The 26,309-nt window shown below is 35.5% G+C and overlaps 1 protein-coding gene across 2 annotated transcripts; it reads left to right on the forward strand.

Annotated features, from left to right (window-relative positions):
- The first annotated feature begins 464 nt into the window (after positions 1–464).
- On the forward strand, positions 465–25,327 carry LOC144450424 (protein PTHB1-like). 2 transcript variants are annotated; one of them, XM_078141020.1, is made up of 23 exons: positions 465–632; positions 2,623–2,788; positions 4,128–4,272; positions 4,799–4,863; positions 5,125–5,238; positions 5,745–5,998; positions 6,601–6,688; positions 6,953–7,048; positions 7,406–7,535; positions 8,281–8,465; positions 9,119–9,195; positions 11,262–11,294; positions 15,498–15,554; positions 16,082–16,184; positions 16,613–16,720; positions 16,864–17,004; positions 17,228–17,323; positions 17,865–18,037; positions 18,651–18,803; positions 19,531–19,713; positions 20,204–20,399; positions 20,991–21,245; positions 21,899–25,327. In XM_078141020.1, exons 2-23 carry the CDS (start codon positions 2,677–2,679, stop codon positions 22,069–22,071), a joined length of 2,937 nt encoding a protein of 978 aa, XP_077997146.1. In that variant the 5' UTR covers positions 465–632; positions 2,623–2,676; the 3' UTR covers positions 22,072–25,327. The 2 variants fall into 2 exon arrangements, with proteins under 2 accessions (XP_077997146.1, XP_077997147.1); XM_078141021.1 differs by lacking the exon at positions 11,262–11,294.
- Positions 25,328–26,309: the final 982 nt, after the last annotated feature.

Raw genomic sequence — 26,309 nt, forward strand, 5'->3', positions numbered from 1 at the left:
CGTAAAAACACTGAGGTGCACGTTACGAGTTTAAGTTTTCTGTTCCCTATAAACCAAAGCCATCCCATATGATTCCACCGTCTGTCCCAGTATGCATGATCAGAATGGATGATGCGTCCATTCATTGACTGTGGGAATGCATGGAAAGTTCAGGACATCATATCGTGAACATGGAGTTTCTGTACTTACCACATCTATAATCTTAGTCGCTTTCTTCCTCCGCCGTCTCGTGTAAATATACCTTGCTGCAAGTGTGCCAACAGCAGCTATTCCAACACCTGCAGCGACTTTCACGGTTGTTGATCGCCACATTGTGATCATCTGTCCCGGGATCAGCAGTTCTCTCCCGGTACTTCTATTGAATCCCGCGTTATCTCGCAAAGTATAATCCCGTCAAGAGCGAGACCATGTCCTTTTCCCAGAGTTCATAGTAAGGCCGAATACACATGCGCAGAATGAAAATACTTCAGCGGGAAGAAAATAATATCACTTGTAATCGGAAATAATATTTGATATAACCTTACCGGATAATCGTCATTGCGATCAACGGGTATTTTTAGAATCTGCGAAGTATAAAGATTACCTAACGACAATAATGTCGTAATATAGGAGGATCTAGTACTTAAAAAAAGGTAAGATTTCTCACCTGGTGTTACAGCTGATGAGAACGATGACGGAGATTGAATACCATTTTATAGTTTCCTTGACGATATATACATTTGGGAACAGTTGAATTATAATTGTTGTTTACACAAGATTTTGAGTGTAGAAGTTGCTTGAAATTTAACACTATGTTTGCAAATTTAATTGTCAGCAATAATGGAGGGAGCAACTTCTTAATCCAAAGTGCAAAGAAAAGACATGATTTAGCAAATTTAGTATTATTTAAAATACATGTCTGAGTTGTCAGTTTCCATAACGATCTGTCACTATGTCAGGGGGGATGGGGTTAAGAATGTTTTTGTTTTTTTATTTCTGTATAGTATCACCCTTGTAGAACTGTGTATATTGTTAGCATGCATTAGCAGCAAAACCCTGTATATAACATAACTGCATAGATTATGAAACTCATAACCCCATTCTCAATAATGCGGACATATTTTTAGTATGGGGTGTGTGTGTGTGGGGGGGGGGGGGGGTTAGATCACCATTGTAGGAATTGATACAAGCCAATCAGTGCAACTGCCCAGACATGTGCATTCTTATTTTAATCCATAAAGTGACTGTCCCTTTCCACATAGTATATACTTAGTATATACACGTTGCAATTATAACATTTGTGAATTTGATTTATTTTACATATGTATGATATGATACAGAGGCATAACATATCTGGGTAACTCTATAATATGTATATTTTGCCCATAATTCTATTATACTAAACTAAATTATTGTAACATACAGTGTGGTGGGTTTCGCCATAGACATTGGAAAGAGCCGACTCCAACATCTACATTGTACAGAAATGTACATCATGTATAGAGTGGTTCCACCCTGTAATTTCTTGAAAACAAAATAAACATATTAACATGTTCATTTGTTATGTAAATTTACCCTAGCTCAATCTGTAGGAGAATATTAATCACCCATATACTATAGTAGAATAGAAATTATGTGAAAACTTGATAACTTTGCAGAAATAGACGGTAGACCTGTAGATCATGTAGTATCATTTATTATGAATTCAAGGTTTTTCCCAGCCCTGTATCTCTAGAGTAGTGTTGGTTTCCTTTGAAAACAATATTATTGTTAATTAACATGACAATACAATACATTGTTATGCAAATACAACACTTCTATCATTATTTCCAGGGATATTGTTAATTATAATTATTACTTTATTTGTTATGAAAAACAATAAATTTCCTAAATGCATCGATATGAACTACATAGGTACAATTAATACATCAACGAACAGTAGAAATTACAATACATACAAATAAATACATTTAGCAGTGATTACTGGAAGTTAGGAAGAACCTTTTCACCCAGAGAATAGTTAATACATGGAACAACCTCCCTGAGAGTGCTATCAATGCTACATCAGTGAACAATTTTAAGAACCGCATTGACAGTTTCCTGGACTCTCAACCCATGAAATATAATATACATGTAGACGAAACATACTACATGTAATCTGGACCGGACAAGCTACTACAACTATTGGATATTGTGAGAGCTGAACATAGAGGCTCAGAGAGCCTGCGTTCAGAATCAACACTATAACACTATTACTTGTTACTAATGAGTTGAATTGAACTTGGCACGAAACTAAACTTTAAGCTGTTTGTACATGTATGTGGTACTCTGAGGTGATGGCCACATCGAAGTTACATTATTGTAATCATGCATGTAGTCACAGTGGGTGTGTTGAATCTGATAATTTTTGTAATGGTGGCAGTAGTAGTAGTATTATTTTACACATATTATAGTTACAATGACTGATGTGAGGTAAGTCCTCCCAGCCCATTCGGCATATATGTCACCTTCAACAAAAAATGTAGTCACAAATTGCAGTTTTGTATCACATTGTCCTTGTAGAATACAGAGTTATCAGATAGTTCGTAGATTCCTTCCTCAACTATTTTTTCTGTGATTGTAACTCTTGTCCTTTCTTCACAGACATAGCTTCATGTTATAAAAGAAGACTGTGGTCAATTTATATTCTACACCAAGATGTCGTTATTTAAAGCCCGTGATTGGTGGTTTGTGAGTGCTGGTGCCGATGAAGAGTTTGACCAAGGTTGTCTGTGTGTTGCCAATATTGACAACAGTTCTAGTGGTCTGGGTAAGTACACTCTCAACTCACCAAGGTATTTCAAATTTCTTTCTACAAGACATTTTAATATTCAAGTCACAATGTTTTTGTTAATAAAAGGCTATGCAAGTGCCTACAAGGGGTGACGGTAAATAGAATCCTAGCACACATAAATTATAATGCCATTGCTCACTAAAATCTTGAACTGGAATTTGATCTCCACTAAAATAAAAAATTTGGCCTTGTTTGTCTTGTATGTAATCTTTCTGAATTTCATTTGAATCCATTCCTAGCTTTTTGAGATACTGTAAACACAGATGATATTTATTGCCACTAGAAATCTTTATAAATTTTACAGTCAAGTTCAACTAGTTCCCTACAAATTTCTAAGCCTGGTGTACTATGTTTTTATATACTGAAACATTTTTGCCACCACTTATTTTCATGTTTGGTTTTCCATCAAAATAAATGAAAATAAGTCCAGTGAAAATGTCCAGGTTTCCAGTATTTTGCCTGATTGACAGTCAAATAGACAAACAGCCAGGGTGAAAACTTAACCTTTGGTGGTGGTAATGATTGAGAGATAAATGAATTCTTCCAATCTCAGAGATAAATTTGGTACAAAAATAAAGCCTATAGTATATGTACAACACGTACCAAAACTTTCAGATCAATCTTCTGAAAAATAAAGCATGCATACAACAAATATTGATTTGAATTTGTGTAATAATGCTTATTTCCCCACAAATCAAAACTAAATCAGTCATTAAATAGATAAATATGAAATGAAAATAATACCTAAAGAATATTGACTTGAATCAGTACCTTCCATGCAACTCATTTGAATACTGTTAAAAAAATAATATACAAAGAATTTCATAACACAGGTACTTACATGCATACAGAAATAACTGCATATGTGAAGAAATTCAATATAGAAATGATGTATAATGCACAGAGTTATTTTTATTTTGAATTATTGAAGTGGTGCTGACGTGTGCAAATGAATCACAATTGAACCATACAATTATGGAGGCTGCAATGGATTGTATGTTCCCCAGGGAGTTGAAGAAATATAAAGGGCCGTTGTGTCGCTATAGATCCATGCCAGGGGCAATAATTGTAAAGCGCTTTGAGCACAAAGTGGGAAAGTGCTATATAATTTATAAAAAACAACATTATTATTATTATCATTATTATTATTATTATCATGTAGTACAGTAGAGGAATATGACTAGATTTGAAACCTAAGCAGAAAGATGTTTTGTATAAACCACAATAAATAACCATTCTTCTACATCCTTTTGGCAGAATTTATAACTCGGATGTCAATGTATGAAACTTAAAGTAAGTATTTTTTTACTTCCAGATAAAGTCATCATTGGCAGTTTTCATGGATTTCTAAGAATTTATCAACCAGAACATAGTAAAGATGGATCGCAACCAAATGATGTCTTGTTGGAAACACAATTTCAGTTCCCAATCCTACAGATTGAAGCTGGAAGATTTGTCTCGTAAGTCATACGCTTTGAAATTAATTGTTATCAGTAAAATATCTATTACCTGGTCTGATATTGTGTCTACCCAGTATCAGAGTTTGAACCACACCTTGTACGTAGAAAAAGATAAACGTTTAGTCTGCGTGTCTCAATAATCTGAGACAGAGAAAGAAAAATATTGGAAAATGAATACTTGTGACTTACATTTTTGAGAAACCATTTTTAAAAAAACGGCGGTATTTTAATATGCATTGTGTATGCTTCTGTAAAGTCTGTAAATTCTCGGAATTTCCAGTCATTCCTAGAATTTCAAGTCACTCTTGGAAAGTCATAGAACATTTACATGTACTCTTCAAAACTCCTCGAAAATAAAATGAATGAAATCATCATAACATACGTTGTTAAAAATTACCTTGTGTTATTGGGAACATCACAATATTTCAAATAACAAATCTACCTATTGCAATTTTAAATGTATACATATGAAATTTATTTCAATCTTATCATTACTTTTAATGTATATCTGTTATTTTTTCTGTAGTGTCAATGAAAGTATTCACCTTGCCGTGTTACATCCCAGAAAGCTAGCTGTCTACAGTATTGGAGGTATGTCTAACATAATGATCTCTAAAAGTTGCCAAAACCTCTCTGAAAGGCAAAACACACACACACACACCCATCCTATCCCCCTCCCCAAATAATCTGAAAACAATCATCACAGGTCACTGTTACATGTACGTTATAAACATATATATTGTGAGTAACACACTGTCAACAAAACCAACACCATGAAGTGTAGGTTGAAAATTATAAAAGTTATTATTAAAACCTGTAAACAATTTAATTTTTTTTTTCAATTTTGTACAGCTGTTACTGGGGCAGTTGAACATGGAAGTCAATATCAACTCAATTTACTATATGAACACAATTTACAAAGGACAGCATACAATATGACGTATGGACCATTTGGTAGTGTGAAAGGTGAGTACAGCAAAGTCTGAACTTCAAGGACTTGTTTCAACCCAGGGTTATCACATCTGGGTCATCACATTAGTGTTATCTTAATAAGAGTTACGTTTGATTGTTCGTTTGTTGTGCACCAACTTTTTCTATTGCTCTGACAAAAAAATGTTGTTCACACCAAAATTTTAATCATAAGCCGAAGTGGGCCAATAAAGGTCACCGTGGAATTTGAAGTGTAAATTTTCACTTTTTACACAGAGAAGTGTGAAGTTGACGTGTCCAATGTAGATTGTGATACTTACATTATCTTCCAAGTAACATAGATATATTCTACAAATTACTTAGAAACTCCTGAAATCTTTTCAATTTTTTGTATGCCTGCAGATCTTTACTTTTTGAAAATAGAAGCTATTTGTATTTTTATGACTACAGATCAAAGACCAGTCTTTCTTATCCAAGATAGAAAATACCATAACATTTTCATGACTACAACTTTTAAGTTTTCAATGTTTTATTCATAACAGGAAAAGATTTTATATGTGTTCAAAGTATGGATGGAACAGTGTCAGTATTTGAACAGGAAAGTTTTGCATTTAGTCGATTCCTGCCAGGATTTCTACTACCAGGACCTTTGAAGTACATCAACAGAACTGATTCCTTTGTCACTGTATCATCAAGCAGACTGGTGGAATGTTACAAGTATCAAGTACTTGCTGTCGCTACAGACTCTAGCACCAAAGACGAGTCACAGAAGATTTCGAAGGGGAAGAAAATTACAGTAAGTGATCTAGAAAATTGATCAGTGGGAATTAAATGTGTACACGCCATTTTTATCTTGAACCTCCCTTTTGTCAATATTTCAAATAAACACCCTGTCCCAGTAAACAGATTTACATGATAACATTATTGTCTGTATTTTTTCAAAGTTATCTTACATGATTTTCTTCACGTCCAATACAACATGAATAAACATTGATAAAGATAATTCCACATGTAGAAATGCTGTTTATATAGGCTAGTGTCAGTAGCTGTAAAATAAGGATTTTTGTGTTTTTCTGGAAAGAAAATTAGCTGAAGGTTTTATCTCATTCTTTTCATGATTTGATAAGCACTATTATTTTACAGTAACTGAATTTAGGAAAAAATATTAAGTTTTAATGTTTAATGATGTGAGTCTGTGTGCCCTCTACTGATACTGATAGCCAAATTCTGTTGAGTCAAAATGAGAAAAAAACTGGCATAGTAAGAGATAGGGGAACACCAAATTTTGTTGCATCACTAGAAATTGTGTACACCAGTGGCATGTCAAAGTATCTTAGAGTGCATGCACACTGGTGGGAGTTATTAATGAGTATTTTTCTTGTTTCTCATTTGTCTCAGATGGATTGGAGTTATAACCTTGGTGAACAGGCATTGGATATAGCTGTTGTCAGTTTTGTCAATGCACCGCCCTCTATCATGATATTAGGTAGGTCAATATTTACGATATACCGCCCTCTATCATGATTTTAGGTAAGTTAATAATATTTACCTGTCATGATATTTAATTAGGTAAGTTAATATTTACGATATACCGCCCTCTATCATGATTTTAGGTAAGTTAATATTTATGATATACCACCCTCTATCTATAACAATGTCAGCTCTTCAAAAGTGTAAAAAGTCCAACTCTGAAATAGCATATCGTTGTCTAGTAGTGTGTATGTATTCAATTTAGTTATATATCTTACAGGTGAAAGAAATCTGTACTGCTTGAAGGAAAATGGACAATTGAGGTTTACCAAAAAATTGGATTATAATGCCAGCTGTTTTCTGCCATATACATCAGGTGAGTCACTTTTGTAAGAAGTAGCACCCTCAAGTGTTTAAATTTAGAGTCTGTTAGAACACACGCTAGGAAATGGCATACTATTACTAATTTAGTAGACCAGGAAGATTACTGGAAAATGATGTTAGTCAACCAGAAAGACTCCTTGAAAACGATAATAGTCAACCAGGAAGACTCCTGGAAAATGATGTTAGTCAACCAGGAAGACTCCTGGAAAATGATGTTAGTCAACCAGGAAGACTCCTGGAAAATGATGTTGGTAGACCAGAAAGACTCCTGTAAAATGGGAATATCAATAACTTTATGTGTCCTATGTACATATACTTTATCATAAGCTTCTTTTTTTTCTGTTTCCAGTGAATGAAGGTACCATTATGACTATGATATGTACACACACCAAGTCACTACTAGTCTACGAAGACATCACATTGAAATGGGCAGCAACACTAGAACATATACCTGTATCAATCAAAGTGGGAAACTACCAGTGAGTAAATACATACTATTAAATTTTGATGATCGTTTTGAGTGGATACATCTGAAATAACTCAGTGAACAGGTGATCTTTTATTCATTAACTAGACAGGATGAAAGTAATTTAGACTGTCCTGAAAACAAACAAATCATGTCATTCAAATTATCAACACAGTTTAGAAAGAAAAAAAAACGATTGAAGATTGATTAAATAACTTGAACCTTGGGCAGATGATTCTGTCAGATATGTATATGTCAGGGTAGCCTGGTTACTGGCATGTGGAGTGACTTCACTGTAAAGTACATTCAAATCTCTGTATACAACACATTTAAATCAAGAAGGAAAAAGTGTGACTTGGCTGGGACTGAGGCCCAAGACCCCTGGAACATGAAACTGACACACTACCAACCATGCCAGCACACATCCCCAACCCATTAACCTGGTGTTACCACACTCTTCTCCCTTCTTTTCTTTTAAAAACCCACCAAAACCACAACCAACAATGCCAGCTGCTGCATGATTGATACATGTCCCCAATTTACCCAGTTGCCATTGTAGTAAATTGAGAAGGAGAAAGATGCAGGGAGACAACCTGCAACCTGCTGGACACTTAGATAGCACTCTACCAGCTGCCACCAAGACCAACATCCCCAAGCTATGACATTAACCCTAATGCCCACACTATTGTGGTATACAATAACAAGCACCCACACTGTAATATGGCGATATCTTGACTTTTTATATTCTGTCTCTACAGAGATTTAAAGGGAGTGGTGACCACCTTGAGTGAAACAGGACATTTGAGCTGTAACTACTTAGGAACTGATCCATCACTATTTGTGGCCCCGGCACCTGAATCACGAGAAATCAACTATCCTCAGTTAGACGATGAAATGAGAGATTTACAAAGATCTATCAAAGAAGCTAATTCTAAAGGAGCAAGTAAGAATGGTGTAGATTTATACTTGTATATGCATGCCCCTTAAAGGCCAATGGTTCAATCCCAGGGTCTCACATTAGTGTTATCTTATCTTATCTTATCTTATCTTTACTTAGCATACTTGTACATGTATCTGTTTGCTAGTCTAGTTCTAAACTGGTACAGTGTATTATGTATTAAAAACTTCATTACACTTCTCCAGTCTAGTCAAGACCATTGTTTGAACACATATATCTGTGCTCCCCCCAACCGTGTTCATTTTAACACGATGATGTTGTCTCGTCCCCATGTGATTTTAGTTTAAACAGACTGGAGGTGGAGTCCTGGTTGGACATTTGCATATCAGTGCGGTCCTAGAAACTGCTGATACAGCTGTATCAAATGAATATTAATGAGTGATGACGACAACCTGTCAGTTTGTGATGGATTACTACTGACATTCACCCTTTGTCCTTCCCTCACTACAGGGAGCACGACAATTTAACACCTTTCGTAACCGTCTTGACTAGACCGGAAAAGTGTAATGAAGGTTTTAATACGTAACACACCAGTTTAGAACGAGACTACTGTTCACTGAATTTAACAAGGCTTTGAATTACATTCAACATGTCAGATTCATGTTTTCTTTGTTTGTTTGCTTTATTTTTTTCATCAGATGTGGCCCCTAAAAGAGCAGAAGCTGCAGATGTTGAGATAGTTGTATCTGTTCCCTCCAATCTTGACAACACATCAGTAAGTTATAGTGATAGTGAATGTCAGGTTTATGTATGACTGGTTGTCAATCCACCAAGATTGTGTTGGCTTAGTTTGTCAATCCACCAAGATTGTGTTGGCTTAGTTTGTCAATCCACCAAGATTGTGTTGGCTTAGTTTGTCAATCCACCAAGATTGTGTTGGCTTAGTTTGTCTATCCACCAAGATTGTGTTGGCTTAGTTTGTCTATCCACCAAGATTGTGTTGGCTTAGTTTGTCTATCCACCAAGATTGTGTTGGCTTAGTTTGTCTATCCACCAAGATTGTGTTGGCTTAGTTTGACATCTAACAAAACCTGAAGTTCAGTCTGGTTTTGAAAAAAACAATCATACATTTTGAAAAAAGCTTTACCAGATTACCCCGGGTAATATTATACATTGTTGAAAAATGATTGTGTATTGTACTTAGAGAAGTGAGTTAGTTTAGTTACATAATTAATAACCTTTAGAAGGAGCTTGTCAATGAGTATTTGCATATTTCACAAGAGATTTCGTATGCTAGGAGTACAAGTTGCAAACTCTAAATTCAGTCTGATTTGGAGAAACGATGATACATTATGGAGAAGTTATTCTGTTTTGTACGCAGGGAAGTAATTTATTTTAGTTACGTAATCAAGAAACCTGTGGAAGAAGCTTGAGCATATTTGAGTACTTTCATAGAGATTTTGTATGCTAAGAGTATAAGTTGATAAAACCAGCAAATAACAAATAAAATATTTGTCATCAAGCCATGAGGTTTGAGATAGGAATTTGATTACAGTCGCTTCTCGGAGTAATTTTATGGTTCTTCATGACATACTATAAAGTATAGTGGAGCTATATTGATTTCTGAAATCTCAATTCGGAACTATTATTGAAAGGAATGAAAGATTAAATTTGGGATTAAACAGCTGTGCAGTCTTGGTGGTGACTACCAGTCATATAGTATATGCTTTTTTTCATTTATTTTTTAATAATGTCAAATGGCCTATGTTGGAGTTAAAAATATGAACATTTCAAGATGGTTTGCCACTGAAGAGTACAGATTCTGTCGGTCCAAAATCTTTCTTTATGTTGACAGTGACACATGTTGAATATATTTATCTATATTTCCAAACACAAAATCAAGTCCAGTCATCAAAAGTTGTTCTTTCATTATTTAAAGATCACATTCTGTACATATGAAACACATGCCTATCTGTTTTTTGAAAAATCTGCAGCTGCTTGTTGTATATATGTACAAGATATGTAGTCCCTTGCAGGTTAACATTCATGTACTGCAGGAAACTCAATCATAGTGTTTGAAAGTCAAAGAATTTCAAACACGTCCTTAACAAGTCTTGGGAATCCATAGAAGTCAAATTCCTCTGTGAATCACTTGGAGAAGTGACATTTCTGAAATCAGCTAAAATGATGAAAATTAGTACAACTTGAAAAGTAAACTTCCTTTGTGACAACATGCATCTGTTGGTGATATTATCTTGTGTACACATTCCTTGAACACAAAAATTCTGGGAAAGTGTCTCGTAGCATACTGGAAAGACGTGGAAGTTTAAACAATATTTAGTGCAAGAATCCTATGTTAGATTCAAACATATCTTGACTTCTCTTCCCAGTTTGGAGAGAAACTTTAACGCTGAATAATTAAATCATTGTGTGATCAAGGTCTGTAGTAGATGGATCAAAAAGTCACATTTGTTTCCAATTTACAGTTCCAAAGTAACTATATTGTACAGTCCTGGACTTCTCTGATTCTTTATGGCAAACATCTTGGAACATTCTTATTCATACTGGACATACTAAATGGTGTTCCACCATATCTAACCTCAAATGTCACACAATTACACTTCACTGTACAAAGACAATCAGATCTTCCGCGCAATATTGTATTTTGCTTCTTTCAATTTGCATAATCACCTGAGACACTGGTCACTGCTATTCTACCCAGCATGCATTGCTGTGGATAAAAACCTGCCTCGTGCCATGCTTACAATTTACCTTGGAGGCTTAACGCTGCTAATTGTTGCTTCTCTGTGCATGACAGCTTAATGTCTTTTATTTTCAAAGGTTTCCAAGTACTGTTCCACACCTGATACATGGGTAAGAACATTGTCATTGCATAGTCTAAAAGTTTGCAGTGTCATGCAACCCAAGTGAATAAAAAAAACCACAAAACGTCACCTTAGCTTACTGCAAAATGGTACTCTCCAAACTATTCATGATTTTTATCCGACCAACTTTTCTGTACTTCAGTAAACGGTTCTGCTAAGTTCTTCTTTCTTATTTATGCTTAAAAACAAAATAAAGTTATTAATTCGTGTTTATATTTTGTCAATTGCTAAAAAAGCATAAGCAAATGGCAGTGAAAATTAGTAACACGTTTCCAGTGAAATCAAGGTGGAAAAAAGTACTGAAATTTGTGTCTTGAAAATAACAATAAAATGCCAGTAGTTTAATAATTAAATGTAACTGGGATACATTAATCTATGTCATCATGGGGTCAAGCTATATGGCTTGCTACTACCAAATATGTCTTTGTCACAGAGAATACCTAATCAGGAATACATTAACATAATTGATGGTTTTACAAAACTTGTCAAAACATCTTTTTTTTTATGATTTAGCAATCTGCACAGCTTATTTTATTTCTGATAATGTTACTCTTACAATATAAGGCAGAAAGCCAAGGTGACATTTTGTGTTTTGTTGTTTCCATGGCAACAGTCCAGAGCTGTATATCATTTCATATCAATGCATGCGCCTTGTTACTCATAGTAACCATTGCTCACTCTACTAAACACACTTTGTTACTAACATTTTATTTTTAAGTTTTTCATAAAGTTAAAATTCTTACATGATTTCATTATGTCTGTAGTGTGTACAAACCTTTGTTACAGGGACAGTAGTCATTTCCCAATATCTCCCCTGTCATTAAGATTTGAATTATGTGTACAATGTAGGTATGTTGTCAGTCACATATACATGTACTGGTATGTACATTTGTACATGTTGTGTGTGATTTCATTTAAAGGACATCAAAAGTGATGATATCTCTGTATTGTGTAGGATGTCATTGAAAGGACACCAAAAGTGATGACATCACTGTATTGTGTACATCATTTAAAGGACACCAAAAGTGATGACATCACTGTATTGTGTATGTGTATGATGTCATTGAAAGGACATTTTTAGTGATGACATCTCTTCCATGATGTAACACAAATTGGATGTAGGTGAAAGTGACATCACGAACACATGTAGTGATGACATCATTGATTTTGGTGTGGCAATATACAATGGAAACAACTACTGATGACATGAACACGTAGTGATGACATCATTGGTTATAGTGTGGTGAATGTAAGTGAATAGTGTGGCAACATACAATATAAACAACTACTGATGACATCACAAATGTTGTGTTTCATAAGTTGTACTTCATTGTCAAGGATGAAAGTTTAAGTACAAACCCAGTTGTACCAAAATTACAAAGATTTTAGAGAGTGGATGTTATATAGATGATGTAAGAGAAGGAAAATGTAGATAAGAAAGACTTACTTTACAGTACTGTATCAATTCTTCATTTAGAGTGAAACTCACCCCTACCTTCCCTTCCAAGTACTTAATAATTTCAATACCCACTATCAGATACAAACTAAAAATTTTGTCTATAAAAAGGATAACTTTTCCATTTTTATTGAAACAGGAGATGTATGTTTAAAGCATGTTGTGTATCATCAAAGTGATGCATGTTGATTCAGAAATAATTTGTGTTTGTAATTAAGCTTCATTTCTTTCTCATACATTGTTGTGTCCTTGTAGTGAATGACATGTTTATCCTCGGTCTTCAGTTGTTTGAAATGTCATCTTACATGTACAGTTGTTGTTAGTTTTAAACATGTGATCATCATGTGTTGTCATGTGATCATCATGTGATATGTATAGTATTGAGAATCTGATCATGTGCTGTCCATGTAATCATTATGTACTGTTCATGTGATCATATGTGTTAGTACTGAGAATGTGATCACCACATGCTGTCCATGTGATCATCATGTCCTGTCCATGTGATCATCATGTATGTGTCAGCATTGAGAATTATGTTATCATGTGTTGTTTTTTGTTTTGCATGTGATCATCATGTGTTGTTCATGTGTCTGTGCATGATTGCTGTGTCTGTGTATTGCTATGAATACCATGACAGCAGTAACGTCACCGTCTTTGTCATGATATGTTTTCACCTACAGGAAGTGCCCCTAGAGTTCAGTATAGATGTATATTCCAAGCTAGAGGCATGGGTAATACTGAACTCAATTGTATGTTTTGTGATGTTTTGTTCAAGTGTGTTACTCTTTTGATCACTTTCACCTTTCACTTCCTTGTTCACTGTGAAACTCTGACTTGGTGTCTGAACACTCCTGTACTGTGTGATGTGAAAAGTTATCATTCCTTGGAAATATTGACGTCATTTTCATCAAAATGTATCAAGAAATGTAAGCACCCCCCACCCCCCCTCCACCCTCACAGCAAGGCACAATGTTTTAGGATCCGTCTTTCACATGTGTATAATATGTCCAGTGGTGTACACAGTCACTGTTCTTTATGTTGTATCACTTTTATTGATGTTGAAATGCACAGGGATAGTTGTCATACTATGTTTTTATGGTGCTGATACATCCATCCATGCATCCGTACAAATCAGTGTACGATTTTATGAGATTGATTGACATGGCATTGTATATTATTAAAATCACATTGGTACCAAGCCCTCCTGACACAACCACTTTTATTTGGTGTAAATATCAAAATTGATAGTAAAACAATCCAATGATTCCTAAGATGGTGGGGTTAGTTTCCAAATATCAGGATTTTAGGATGGGATAGAATGAGATAGGGTGGGATAGCATGTAGAGTTGGGTATTTGAAAACTTCAACTTAACTGTGGAGAGATATTTCAAGACTAAGCCACTAATAGCGCCCTCTAGTGGCAGTGGCTGTAGCATTGATGTCAGACTTTGTTTTCATTAAAATTGAGTGTGACTGTTGTGTTGTTTAGCTTTGATTTGCTTTCATTATAAAATGCCAAGCATTATGTTTAAAAAGTTTCATGCATTTTATAAATGTTGTTTGGCAAAAAAGGTTGACGTTATAGTATCAACTAAACCTAAGTTTTAACCCGTATGCTATTGACTGTTGGTGTATAATGGTGTTGGTATAAAAACCCAAAGAAATCTAATTTTCAAATGTGTGGTTTTAGTAAAAAGCTTTATAGGTTTGAATTTGTAGCAGCTTCAATAGAAGACTGCTATAATACAGATATATTATGGTGTATGTTTTTGCTTTTATCAGTGTGTAGTGTAGGCCAAATCTAATTTTGATTGTGTGATCTGGTAAAAAGTGTGTAGTAGCTTGGATTATTGTAATCAAACAAATTCTTAATGTATGTATTATAAAGCAAGAATTCTGTATTTACCCCAAAATTTAGGACCATGATAATTGATTTCAATTCCAGGTTCTCATTAGTATTATCTTATAAGTGGAGCCGTAAGGTTTACAATGGGTCATTCTTTTGTCATTGGCCAACTGTTCTGTAGCTTTGTCAGACAAGTGTTCTTCACTCCTAGATTTGAATCTTAATCTGAACAGGGTTAAGCTCCTCAGTACGGCATCACTAGCCATTGGAGAACAAGATTATGTACTCCTTTAGGTGCACTTTACTTTTACTGAATAAGAATAACCAAACAGATTCTTGTTATAGGATTAAAGATTTATATAAAATCCAGGATACAGACACACAAAATAAACTGTAATTGTTTGCAACATTTGACAAAAATCCAGTGAAAAATGATCACAAAATAATACTTTAGAGTTTATGACTTGTAAAATTAACTAGAGCATAGTTCTAACAAAAGTAGTTTCTTTGTGCTCATCAAAAGATGGTGACACAGATAATATACTTTTTGCATCAGGAAATGACATGCATGTCATATGTAAGAATTGAAAGTGAGGCTGGTGACCTCTTAGGTGAGTAATGAACTTGGAAAGTACAACAAACAGACAGGTTAACTGAAGTCTTTTATCCATACTCAGTTTAATTGTGTAAAAGTGATTTCTTTCTTTATTTGTTTATTTTACTTTTTTCTGAAAATGAATAATTATTGATTATTGTTTACATTAAAGTATCCCAACGTTGTCATGACAATGTGTTTTTCTTCACAAGGTAATTGTAGACATGTTACAGTGTTCAAAATTGTGGGTTATTAGATTTTAATGATTCTTTATTTTTGTTGTTTGTGTTTATAGCAAGCAAACAATGTTGAACTTGATAGTGAAGACTCCGTCCCATCCATTACTGTCAAGGTGAGTGTCAATGTCACTGTTTTTGTTACAAATGTCAGTGTTTTTGCCAAGGTTGGGCAACCCTGGTATCAGAAAGTGGGAATATGGTAAAACTGGCATAGTTTCCAATACATCGTACCATAATGTTGGTGAGGAAACCCTGGTAAAATGACAGGGTAACTCAGGTAGATTTTACCTACTTACCGTCCTTAACAAAAATGCTGGGTGTTAAGTAGGTAAGAGCTACCTTTAATAATTCCCCAGTACTTTCACCTGGGTTCCCTCCCAGTGTTTTTGATAAGGTAGTAAGTAGGTAAAATCTACCTTAGATCCCAACACAGTTTACCAGGGTTCCATCCCAGTGTTTATGATACAGCAGTAAGTAGGTAAAATCTACCTTAGATCCCAACACAGTTTACCAAGGTTCCATACCAGTGTTTATGTTACAGCAGTAAGTAGGTAAAATCTACTTTAGATCCCAACACAGTTTATCAGTTAGAAACTAGAAAATCTTTGCCATCAATTTCATTCATTTTCTTTTCTGACAGGTGACGTTGAAGAGTAAACTTGCCCTACAGAATGTCAGGTTGTCTGTCTTCTCACCGTTCCCCATTGCTGTTAATCAGGATACATTTACATTTCCTATGATAGGTAGGTTGTCTAAACTCATTGCACATAAACATCTACTGTCATTATTTAGTCTTCAACGGTTACATTGAGGGGACCATGACACATTATTCCATATATCCCCATTCATGCTTGCATGCCAATATTTCTATGTACTGACTACTTTCATTCAAACCTTGCACAAAGATGATACCAATATTAGCATATTCCCTGGTCCCAGGGATGTTGGTGATTTTAAAAGTACCACCCCCACCCATTCATCTGTACATGCCAATATTTCTTTGTAATGACGACTTTCATTCAAACCTTGCACAAAGATCAGTAAATCCTTGCACATTACAAAGTCTGTCATATAACTATAAGGTCCCCTAATTATCCTTGGTCCCCACTATGTCTTCCAACATATGATACTATATCGTTTTTTTTTTTATACTTTATCTCTCTCTGTGTAGGTGATATGTCCAACCCCACACAGTCTCTAGTGTCATTTTTCCAGAGAGGGAATAGTGTGCCATCTTCCCTGACAGCAGAGGCGTCTGTTACTTACACAACTCCGTCCGGTAAGTCCAACAAACATTATGAAGTTCTTTGGAAATTTATGCCAAAAAAAATTAATTTTCTGCTTCGGACTTTCCATCAGAAGACACTTCTACAGCTATTATTGAGATTGTAAACCACCGAATCATCTTTATATATTTGATAGGTGCCCCAAGGATAGCTCAGACTCAGTTTGATCTACCGTTACAGTTGATATGTAAAGCCTGTCTACCAGTCAAGACTGCTGCACATAAAATAACCATAGATACCAACAAATCTCCAGTAAACTTGAATGATATATTTCCAGGTAAGTTGAACTTGTTCTGTGGCTAAGGTTTTAGTACAATGAAATTTCAAATGACCTGCGTGAAACGAATAGACACAACTTTTGATTATCAAGATAAACTCAATTGATAAGACCCTTGTATATGTACAATTACACTCTTTTGGAAAGTTCAGTTCAAACAATCGACGCCAGACATTGATTGTCACTGTTGATTTCATTTGTAAGTTTCATTATTCTTTTGTAGAGTTACTTGGTGAGAATGCTGGTGGTCCTGGAAATGCTTTAGGTTTTCAATTTCTCTCTGGACCTAAAGTTACTGTACTGGCATCCAAAACGTCACGTAAGTTATCATTAGCTGTATTAGTAACTTGCTTAAAAGCAATAGAATTGTCCTTTATATGCACACATTTTCACAAAGTAAATAGACCTGTTGCTGGTTCCAAGATACATTGCGTGTCTCTCCATACAATGCCATACATTGTGTACACACTGAGGGGTTTGCATGTGCTACTCAGGGGGATAGTTGTCACTTGACCGTACCCTGGGTTCACCTCACTCTCTGTCATTGATGGTGTTTAGTCTTTGTTCAATAAAAGCACTCATCAAAAAACGACAACATGTGTTTCCATCATTTCCTGATGAATATGTTATTTCAAACGTAATAAAGACAAAATAAAACAAAACGTAACAACACAAGAGAGGTCCTCTCGCACAATGCATCTTGGAACCGGAAAATTGACTATTGCCATGTCTTGATATTGTGTGGTGACAACCTTGTACTATGGTTATAAGAAAGAAACTATTAGTTAACATTCCTCAAGTTTACATCTCAATCTCCTTGCAGTGTATGATGATGTGTAAACGTATTTTCTTTTCAACAGAACGGTACAGATTACAAACAGATACATTGGAAGCCATGTGGTTAGTAATGAAGTCATTGATAGATAGACTGTATGCTTATCATCAAAGTATAGGTGTACAAGGATTCAAATGTTCATTCCAAGGTGCCATGCCTTTACAGGAGTATTTTGATACTATTGATATGCATTATGAGGTAAGAAAACACTATAATTAGATTTGGCTAATGTGCTGTTGTGTATGATGGGTGGGTGGATGGATGGATGGGTGGGTGGGTGGGTGGGTAGATGGATGGTTGGGTAGGTGGGCTGGTGAGATGGATGGATAGATAGGTGGATGGATGGATGGGCAAGTAATTGGTTGGATAGATGGGTGGGTGGGTGGGTAGGTAGATGGATGGTTGGGCAGGTGGGCTGGGGAGATGGATGGATAGATAGGTGGATGGATGGATGGATGGATGGGCAAGTAATTGGGTGGATAGATGGGCGGGTGGGTGGGGTAATGGATAAATGGATGGTTCGGAGGGTGAATGGGTGGGTGGAGGGATGGGTAGGGCAGATAGATGGGGGATGAGTGGTGGATGGATGTATAGTAGTGGATGGCATTGATGGGTGTTAGGGTGGATGAATGGGTGGGTGAATGGATGGGTGGGTGGATAAATGGTTGTATGTGTGCGTATTTTAGAATGCATGCTGTACTTTGCAAAAAGGCACAGTAAATGGCCAAAGTCAAACCAACATAAGTTTTAATTGTGAATCAATCATTACTATCCTTCATCATCTAAATGTTTATTTTATTGGTTTTAACAGTGGCGAATGAATGCAGAGAGGTATAAAGAACTTCTGTCTCAAAGAGCATCACAATTCCGCGCTATACAGAGACGGCTTTTAACCCGATTTAAAGATAAGACTCCGGCACCCTTACAAAATTTGGACACACTGTTGGATGGTACTTATAGACAGGTAAGTTGCTGTATCCATGGCAACAGAACATAATACTTCCATAACAGGTTGGCTCTTTGAAATTTAACACTTGAAAGTCTAACATCCTATATATAGGGTGTAATTACATAGAGTTACAGAAACCAAGTCATTAAATGGTTAAAATAGAAATGTGTGTGAAAAGGAGCCTGAAATGTTAATACTTGCAGTGTGTTGTGATAATGAAAAACTTGCATCAGTTTCACATTAAAAACAACAAGAAAAAAACTACATTGCTCCAAGGCCCTTACTGTCCTGATAATGTACAATACACTAGCATGCAATCCCAAGATTTTGATATCCATGCAGAATTAGTAATGGAAGGATTTGAATTTCTGAATTCTTTCATCGGCAAACTTTATTCAGGAGATTAGACCGACAGTTTTGTGTTCAAGTGGTCATATGGATGAGAATTTGGTATTTATTTTCGATTTTTAATTCATAAAACAATTTTATCATGGCGTGAAATCAACTTGAAACAACATATGCCAAGTCCTTGTTTGTAACGCAATAAATTGATAAATGTGTAAAATATGTGTCATTGTGTATGTACGATAATAAACTTTTTTACACATTGTTTAGCTAACACAAACATTTGATTTTTCAAGTAGGATGCTACAATAAAAGTTTTACAAATTAATAATCCAAATAAATACCTAATCCTCATCCATATGGCCACTTTAACTTAGCAATAAATTTTGTTTTCCAGATTCTTGCATTAGCAGATGCCATTGAGGAGAATAGACAGAAATTGGTAATATGTAGTGTTAGTTTGAGTGCAGCCACTAAGATTATCACCAGACTTATAGAACTAGCACATTCACTCAACCCAAAGGAGTGTAAAGTGTTGGAATCTGCTATCTCCCCCAATGTTATTGTGGATGGACAACAGGTTAGTCTTCACATTTAGTAGATTTGTTGTTTAAGTAAGCCAACAAAAAAAGAATGTTTCTAGTCAGGATAGGTTGTCTAAAATGACACAATTTTTTTTTTTTTTTTTTTTAATATTCTCAACAAATCTGTCACACTCAATCTACTATTTATGGCAGTTTCTGTTCTTATTATTTAGTGTTTTTGTAGGGCTGGAAAGAGGCTGATAAATTGTATTTAGTGTTGTAGTAGGGCTGGGAAGAGGCTGATTGTCAAATATTTCATGTTTTTGTAGGGCTGGAAAGAGGCTGATTGTCAAATATTTCATGTTTTTGTAGGGCTGGAAAGAGGCTGATTGTCAAATATTTCATGTTTTTGTAGGGCTAGAAAGAGGCTGATCGTCAAATATTTGATGTTTCGTAGGGCTGGAAAGAGGCTGATTGTCAAATATTTCATGTTTTTGTAGGGCTGGAAAGAGGCTGATTGTCAAATATTTCATGTTTTATTTACAGGGCTGGGAAGAGGCTACTGATGCGGCAGTCACACATTTACTGAAGACCTGCCTAGCAAAGACAGCCAAAGACCAAACAATCAATCCATCACCATTGCAATTACCCAGAGAAACCACTAAGATCAAGAAACACATCACCCTGCTATGTGATCGCCTTAGTAAAGGTGGTAGATTGGAAATTGAAGGTCTACCAGATGGTAAGATTTAGTTATCGTCAGTCAAAGGACCATGATATGTTAATGTTTTGCATAAGTAAAGGAAGGCAAAGCAAGGCAAGGCAAGGCAAGAAAAAGTAAAATTATCAAGCCAACATTTTCATGAACACAGTCCCCAAAATGCAACTATTTTCAAAAATACAGTGACAGATTTCATTCCTGTATATTCATAATATCTTAAGTCCAACATTAGGAGATAACAAATCTGTAATATTCTCTCAAAAGGCAGTTTCATAGGCACTCTGTGATCATGTTACAAAGTCAAAGTCGTTTAACATAATGAGGTTGCGTCGTCTTAATCTGACTCTATTTATACACAGAGTAGGCCTTTAGGTAAGTTCTTACTCATCCCAAGTTCTAAAATTTAAAATCCAGAATTGACTGTGAGAAACATCTTTGAGATTTCTGATCAGAAACTAAGGTTTGCTTGAGCGGCCTTACTTCTGACTTAGTGACTTGGACCCAAGGCATGCATGTATGAATTGTACCACTGGCTGTGGCTTTGTTGTACATTCTCATCTCGTAATCTCGTTCCTTCTTTTAATCCTGTGCATGATTTACTTGATTTTACAGTAGCAGAAGACAAACCAAAACTACACATTCCACCCAGACCAACAACACATCAATCCAAACCAGCACCCCCTCCAATGGAGTCTCCTCGTGACATGGGCTTGACCCCCAGACAAGCACCTATTCCTGAAGAGACTCCTGAACCCCCTCCAGCACAACAATTGTATCCAGAGAAAGGACCCTTAGGTGACCTTCCCCCATTGGCTGCTGCGCCGAAAGGTTCATCTTTACCTCCCTTAACCAACAAACTTAGCTCAGGTAAGCATACTAAATGTGTGACGGACAGAGGTAAAGGGTTACTTTAGATTTGACTGTTCACCAGCAGGTAGGGGTATTGATTTGCTGTCAAACCATAAATAATGAACTACTAATAAATACAGCTGATATAAAGGGGTTAGTGCCATAAGGGTCCAACTACAAAACAGTGATTTTGAGAAAAAGGCCAAAAATGTATTTTCGGCACAAGGTCTCCATAACCCTAACTCAAATTTAAATCACATTTTTTTCCACATGATCTGTCTTCATCCATAACAATTTTGTGTGAGACGAGAGAGAAAAAAACAGTAACCTATCGGAAACTGTCATCAGGGCTTTTGAAAACACGTCATTTTTAGAAAATAACAAAAAAGAAACATTTTTTTTTTCACAAGGCCATTTTAAGACTCTGAGCCAAATTTAATTCGCAGTCACCCAGTTATCTTCCAGAATAAAAGTTGACCTTGTCTGAGATCAAAAATTACATGTTTAGGAAGAAGTGATAGCAAAATTTGATTCAGTGACTCTCAGATTACTACAAATATTTTGGAATGTGTTAACTGTACTCATGAACACAATCATACGAAAGTCTTTTCGGAAAAGAAAATCATTGAAATAAGTGAATTAATTAATATTCTTTATTTTTTATATTGTAGGATTGACAGCCATGGCATCAAAATCAACCCTACCAGACTTAAAAAGTCGTAGTTCTGATGATACATCCATGGAAGGCACAGTACCTGACTTGGATGAGTTGACAGCAGGCATTGACGGTCTACTTAGCAATGGTAACAAAGAACCTGACTCCCTATACAGCATGGCATCATAGAGCTAGAAGGGGAATAATGAAGACTGCTGTGTTTGTGGGACTTGGCTGTGCAATATTCACACCATTCTTGAAATATTGACGGAGATATGAGTGACATATATATTTGTACTGGTATAAAATTCTTTGTGTTGGGTCTAAGAGGGTTGATGTACTCCTGGAATTTCAGACTATTCCTGGAAAATCCTGGAATTCAAACCACTCCTGGAAAGTCAATTTGTTAGTCCTGAAATTTCAAACCAGTCTTCGTAAGTCCTGGAATTCCAAACCACGCCTGGAAAATTCATGTAAGTCTTGGAATTCCAACCACTCCTCAAAAATCCATGTAAGTCCTGGAATTCCAAACCATGCCTGGAAAATCCTTGAAATGTATCACTTTTATACCCATTGTCTAAGATGTCAAGTTTTGGTTACTGCAAGTCAAATAGCAGTTGTTAGGAACATATACTGAATACTCTGATTACTAAACACTACCATATATAGATATCATGGCAAGCCAAAACTAACAAGGTGCTGGATTGTGAACCAAGCTCTTTGTCAAGGTATAAATCTGTCACTACAATACACAACCTATTGATAAAATCAACCACCAATATATGGCACAGTGTCTTTTTATAAGTACCTGAACAGTGTTTAGTAAAAAATATATATTTGGTTACTTAATGAAAATAAAATGTCCTAGGTACAGTTAGTACAGGTTTGTAGATTATATAGACAAAAGGGTCAGTTTCAATTTATTAATTTACAATGTAAATATCAAACCTTGATGAATAAAAGTTTTCTAAAGATGTATTGATTCAAATAAGATTTTGGAAAATTTAGGATTGTTATATCTGAAAGTAGAGTGTATTTATTTTGCACAAGGTTGTAAAGTTATCTGAAATATTACTGTTGATGGGTTTAGATAACTCACCAGAGTGGAAACCACCCTGAATGATTGTCAGTGGTTAAACCACTTGCCTCTTACCCTGTGGCCAAGGTTAGAGAACCCTCTGGGTGTGATTAAATTACCAAGCTGAAAGTAAGAAGTGCGTCGTCTTTCAGTTTGATGATTACAAAATAACACAGGTTTTCCTTGGGCACTCCTGTTCCCTCCTGCATTAACACTAAACATTCATCCTATTATAGGTTTATGCCTGTTGCAGGATTTGTGAATAAAAAACCCCAAATTTTTAACTACTTATCAATTCAATAATAAACAAAATCTACTCCAGTGGTCACATTATCTTTTGTTTCCAAATATTTTAGAGCAAGGAGAAATGTGGAGGTAATTGTTGCACATAGTCTGAACATCTGTGATGGATCTTTCGCCAATATATTATTTTTCTGCTAGGACACTGAAAATAGACACTTGGTGGTTGAAAGCTATTGACACCTCCTTATGCCACAAGTTTTAATGTAAATAGGAGACATGTCTCATTTTATGACAATGAGATTTTACCAACTTATCTTTTTGTGGATTGAGAGCATTTTACAACACTAGTCACAGAGGGAGGAGAAATTTGTATAAACTAAAGTGAAAATCTGGAAAACTGGCCAAATTTTAATTATTCAACCTCTTTCTACCAGGAGGGTATTTGTTTGTACACAAAAAGTACAAGTTGAGAAAAACAGCATTGACATCATCAATGAAAACATGGAACTCATCCTGTACATGGAAGCCTTCATATGTAAATAACGAAGGAATAAACCACTTTTAATGTAACGGTTTCCATAGTAACCAACATTCAACTTTTTGTAATGGGCAAAAGCTGTCAAGTCAAATGCAAAAGTTTCAAGTGTTGCATGTGTTGGTAAAATATTTGTACGAAAGTAATAATTAATATTCAGAAATATTTTTTGTAAAAATTAGACAGTAACACAATTTGCCAAATTTGTAGTTTTCACCTTGTATATAAGCTAGTGTTCATGTCATGAATATTTCCTTAGAGCTTGGAGGCTATATATCAGTGCATTTTTTATCTTCATGAACCTTCAGAAGGATTGCATGTAGTACTTGGTATTTTTTTTCAGTCTGTTTGTTATTTGCATTCATTATATTCAAAAATTCACTTTCTAAGAATGGGGTAACTGTAGAGCAATGAATGACTGATCGTCAATATACACATACGGTTTATTGTACCATGTACAAACCAAGTTATTGTCTTTGAACAGAAAATATGGATCATATAACCTGGTCATTCTGCATCACAACAATTACCCATGTCTACATCACTGGTGCTTGCAATATAGTCTAAATGTTCCAAATCACTGTTATTTTTCATGATTTTTCATAAATTATGCTGGAGGAGGTATAATTATATTATTCATCAATATTTTACTTCATTCAGCTGAGGAATACTCTTGACCTAAGGGTTTGTCACAACTTGTCTAGTAACTTGTAGTGACAAGGCCCCCCACCCCCGGTCGTAGGTTTAGTTGTATTTTCCTTAGCTGAATGAAGAAAAATATCTATAATATCTAATTGTGAACCTTTTATATTTCATTTTTATTTTTCAAAATTTGTACCATACCACACTCTCTGGTAGTGTGTGTAGTGTAATAAAGATTGATTGATTAATTGTAGGAATTTTTATTCCTGTATATTATAACAGAACACTTTGACTCATCAGTGCAAATGTGGCATACTTGAGGGTATTTGTAAAAGTGCTTCAGGTGTTCTCAGTGGCTGTACTTTCAATAGTAAAATGATTGACTGCAGCATAAAACACCACAAGCATGAGTGTAAATACACTGAGTACACCCACATTGGTAGTCATGCATCAGGGGGTTCTGTTATTATATGTATATATTTAAAACTACAAATTTCATAAAATATAGCTGTGTTCATGTAACTGGCATGCATCCATTTGTATAAGGTATTTTTCAGTATTCAGCTGCAGTGCTATTAATAGAAATAGTATGCCCGAACACCAAGGGGGGAAGTAATGTATATGTAATAATACTTCTGTAATCCCTTAGTCTCGGTTACCCAGACTCTTGCCACTGGGGGCTCTGCATACAAGACCACTCCAAGGGAGTCTGGGTAACCAAGACTAATAATCCCTCAGAACAAGGTGCCGTTGTTTTGTACATACATTACTTTCAACTGTTTAATTGGCGTGCTACTTATTCAAAAAACGATTTTGTTTAATCTTTGTAATTTCTGTTGGTTTGACCTTTTTACTCTATCAAACTAAGAATGTGTGTTTTTTTTCAACAAACCAATCATGTATAGAATCAGTGATTTGGTATCAATGTACATATATACAAATTATATACAGCAATATGCCTTCTATTGATGTGTCAATTAAAAGAAACAATAGCAACAAACCTGTGTATTTGGTGCAGTTCATTAGAAGTGTGTATCGTTTTGAGATGTGATTGGCTTGTTTACTATCATTGATAACATCAAAATGTTAATTTTCAATCCCCTTGCTGTCAGTGTCTAGACACCTCCCAACGTGTATGTCAAGCAAACATTCCCCAAAACGGCGCAAATATTTTCAAAAAATACAGTGACAGTTTTCTTTCCTGTAGAGTCCAACATTAGGAGATAAAAGGGGGCAGAGGCCGGGTGCATACATTTGTTGGAGTCAATTTAGACGCTATAAAGATACACTTACCTCGTGCCGCTCTGCCGTCACCGGCCTGCTCCCGCCTGGGGTTTCACCGATGTGTGAGGGCGCCCCATTACGACGTACAAAACCTTATAGGCACATGCAGTATTCCGTTTCTATTGAAGCATACTTTTAAACCATCAATTGTTATATACAGCATGCAAACCTGCTGGTATTTGGGCATAGCACATAAATGTTCAAATGACAATTTCCTTTAATATGTATCCTAAACTATTGAGGAAACCTGTATGAACTATTTGTAAACAACGCTCGAAGACAAAATTGTATTGCCGTCTATTACATGTAACATGCCTTGACAGAATCATTTAATGTTATTTTAGAATAGTTTAATCAAGCTTTTATGCAAGTATTTTTCCTTACAAATTTTGTACAACTTTCACGTTCCTTGTTTCTGTAACGCAACAATTGCTATTGAGATCACACAATTTGATCACGCACCAAAGCTACAGAAACGGGAGCATGCGCATGGAACGGCTCATCATACCGCCCTCTATAGGTCATCTGGTATTTGTCATGCTTGTGATGTTTATACTTTGAGACCATACATTGCATTTTATTTTAAACCTGTACGAGGGTAGTAGGTCGGGATTTTATTTCATTTTATATATTATTTTACATTTT

This window comes from Glandiceps talaboti, chromosome 20 (assembly GCF_964340395.1).
Source record: "Glandiceps talaboti chromosome 20, keGlaTala1.1, whole genome shotgun sequence".
Classification (NCBI taxonomy): domain Eukaryota; kingdom Metazoa; phylum Hemichordata; class Enteropneusta; family Spengelidae; genus Glandiceps; species Glandiceps talaboti.

Bases quoted from the DNA above. Each gene is read 5' to 3' on its own strand.
- LOC144450424 (XM_078141020.1), top strand. From the start codon at position 2,677: ATGTCGTTATTTAAAGCCCGTGATTGGTGGTTTGTGAGTGCTGGTGCC. The intron at 9,196-11,261 runs GTAAGTTATAGT...TTATTTTCAAAG, and splicing joins CCAATCTTGACAACACATCA to GTTTCCAAGTACTGTTCCAC. The intron at 17,324-17,864 runs GTAAGTTATCAT...TCTTTTCAACAG, and splicing joins ACTGGCATCCAAAACGTCAC to AACGGTACAGATTACAAACA.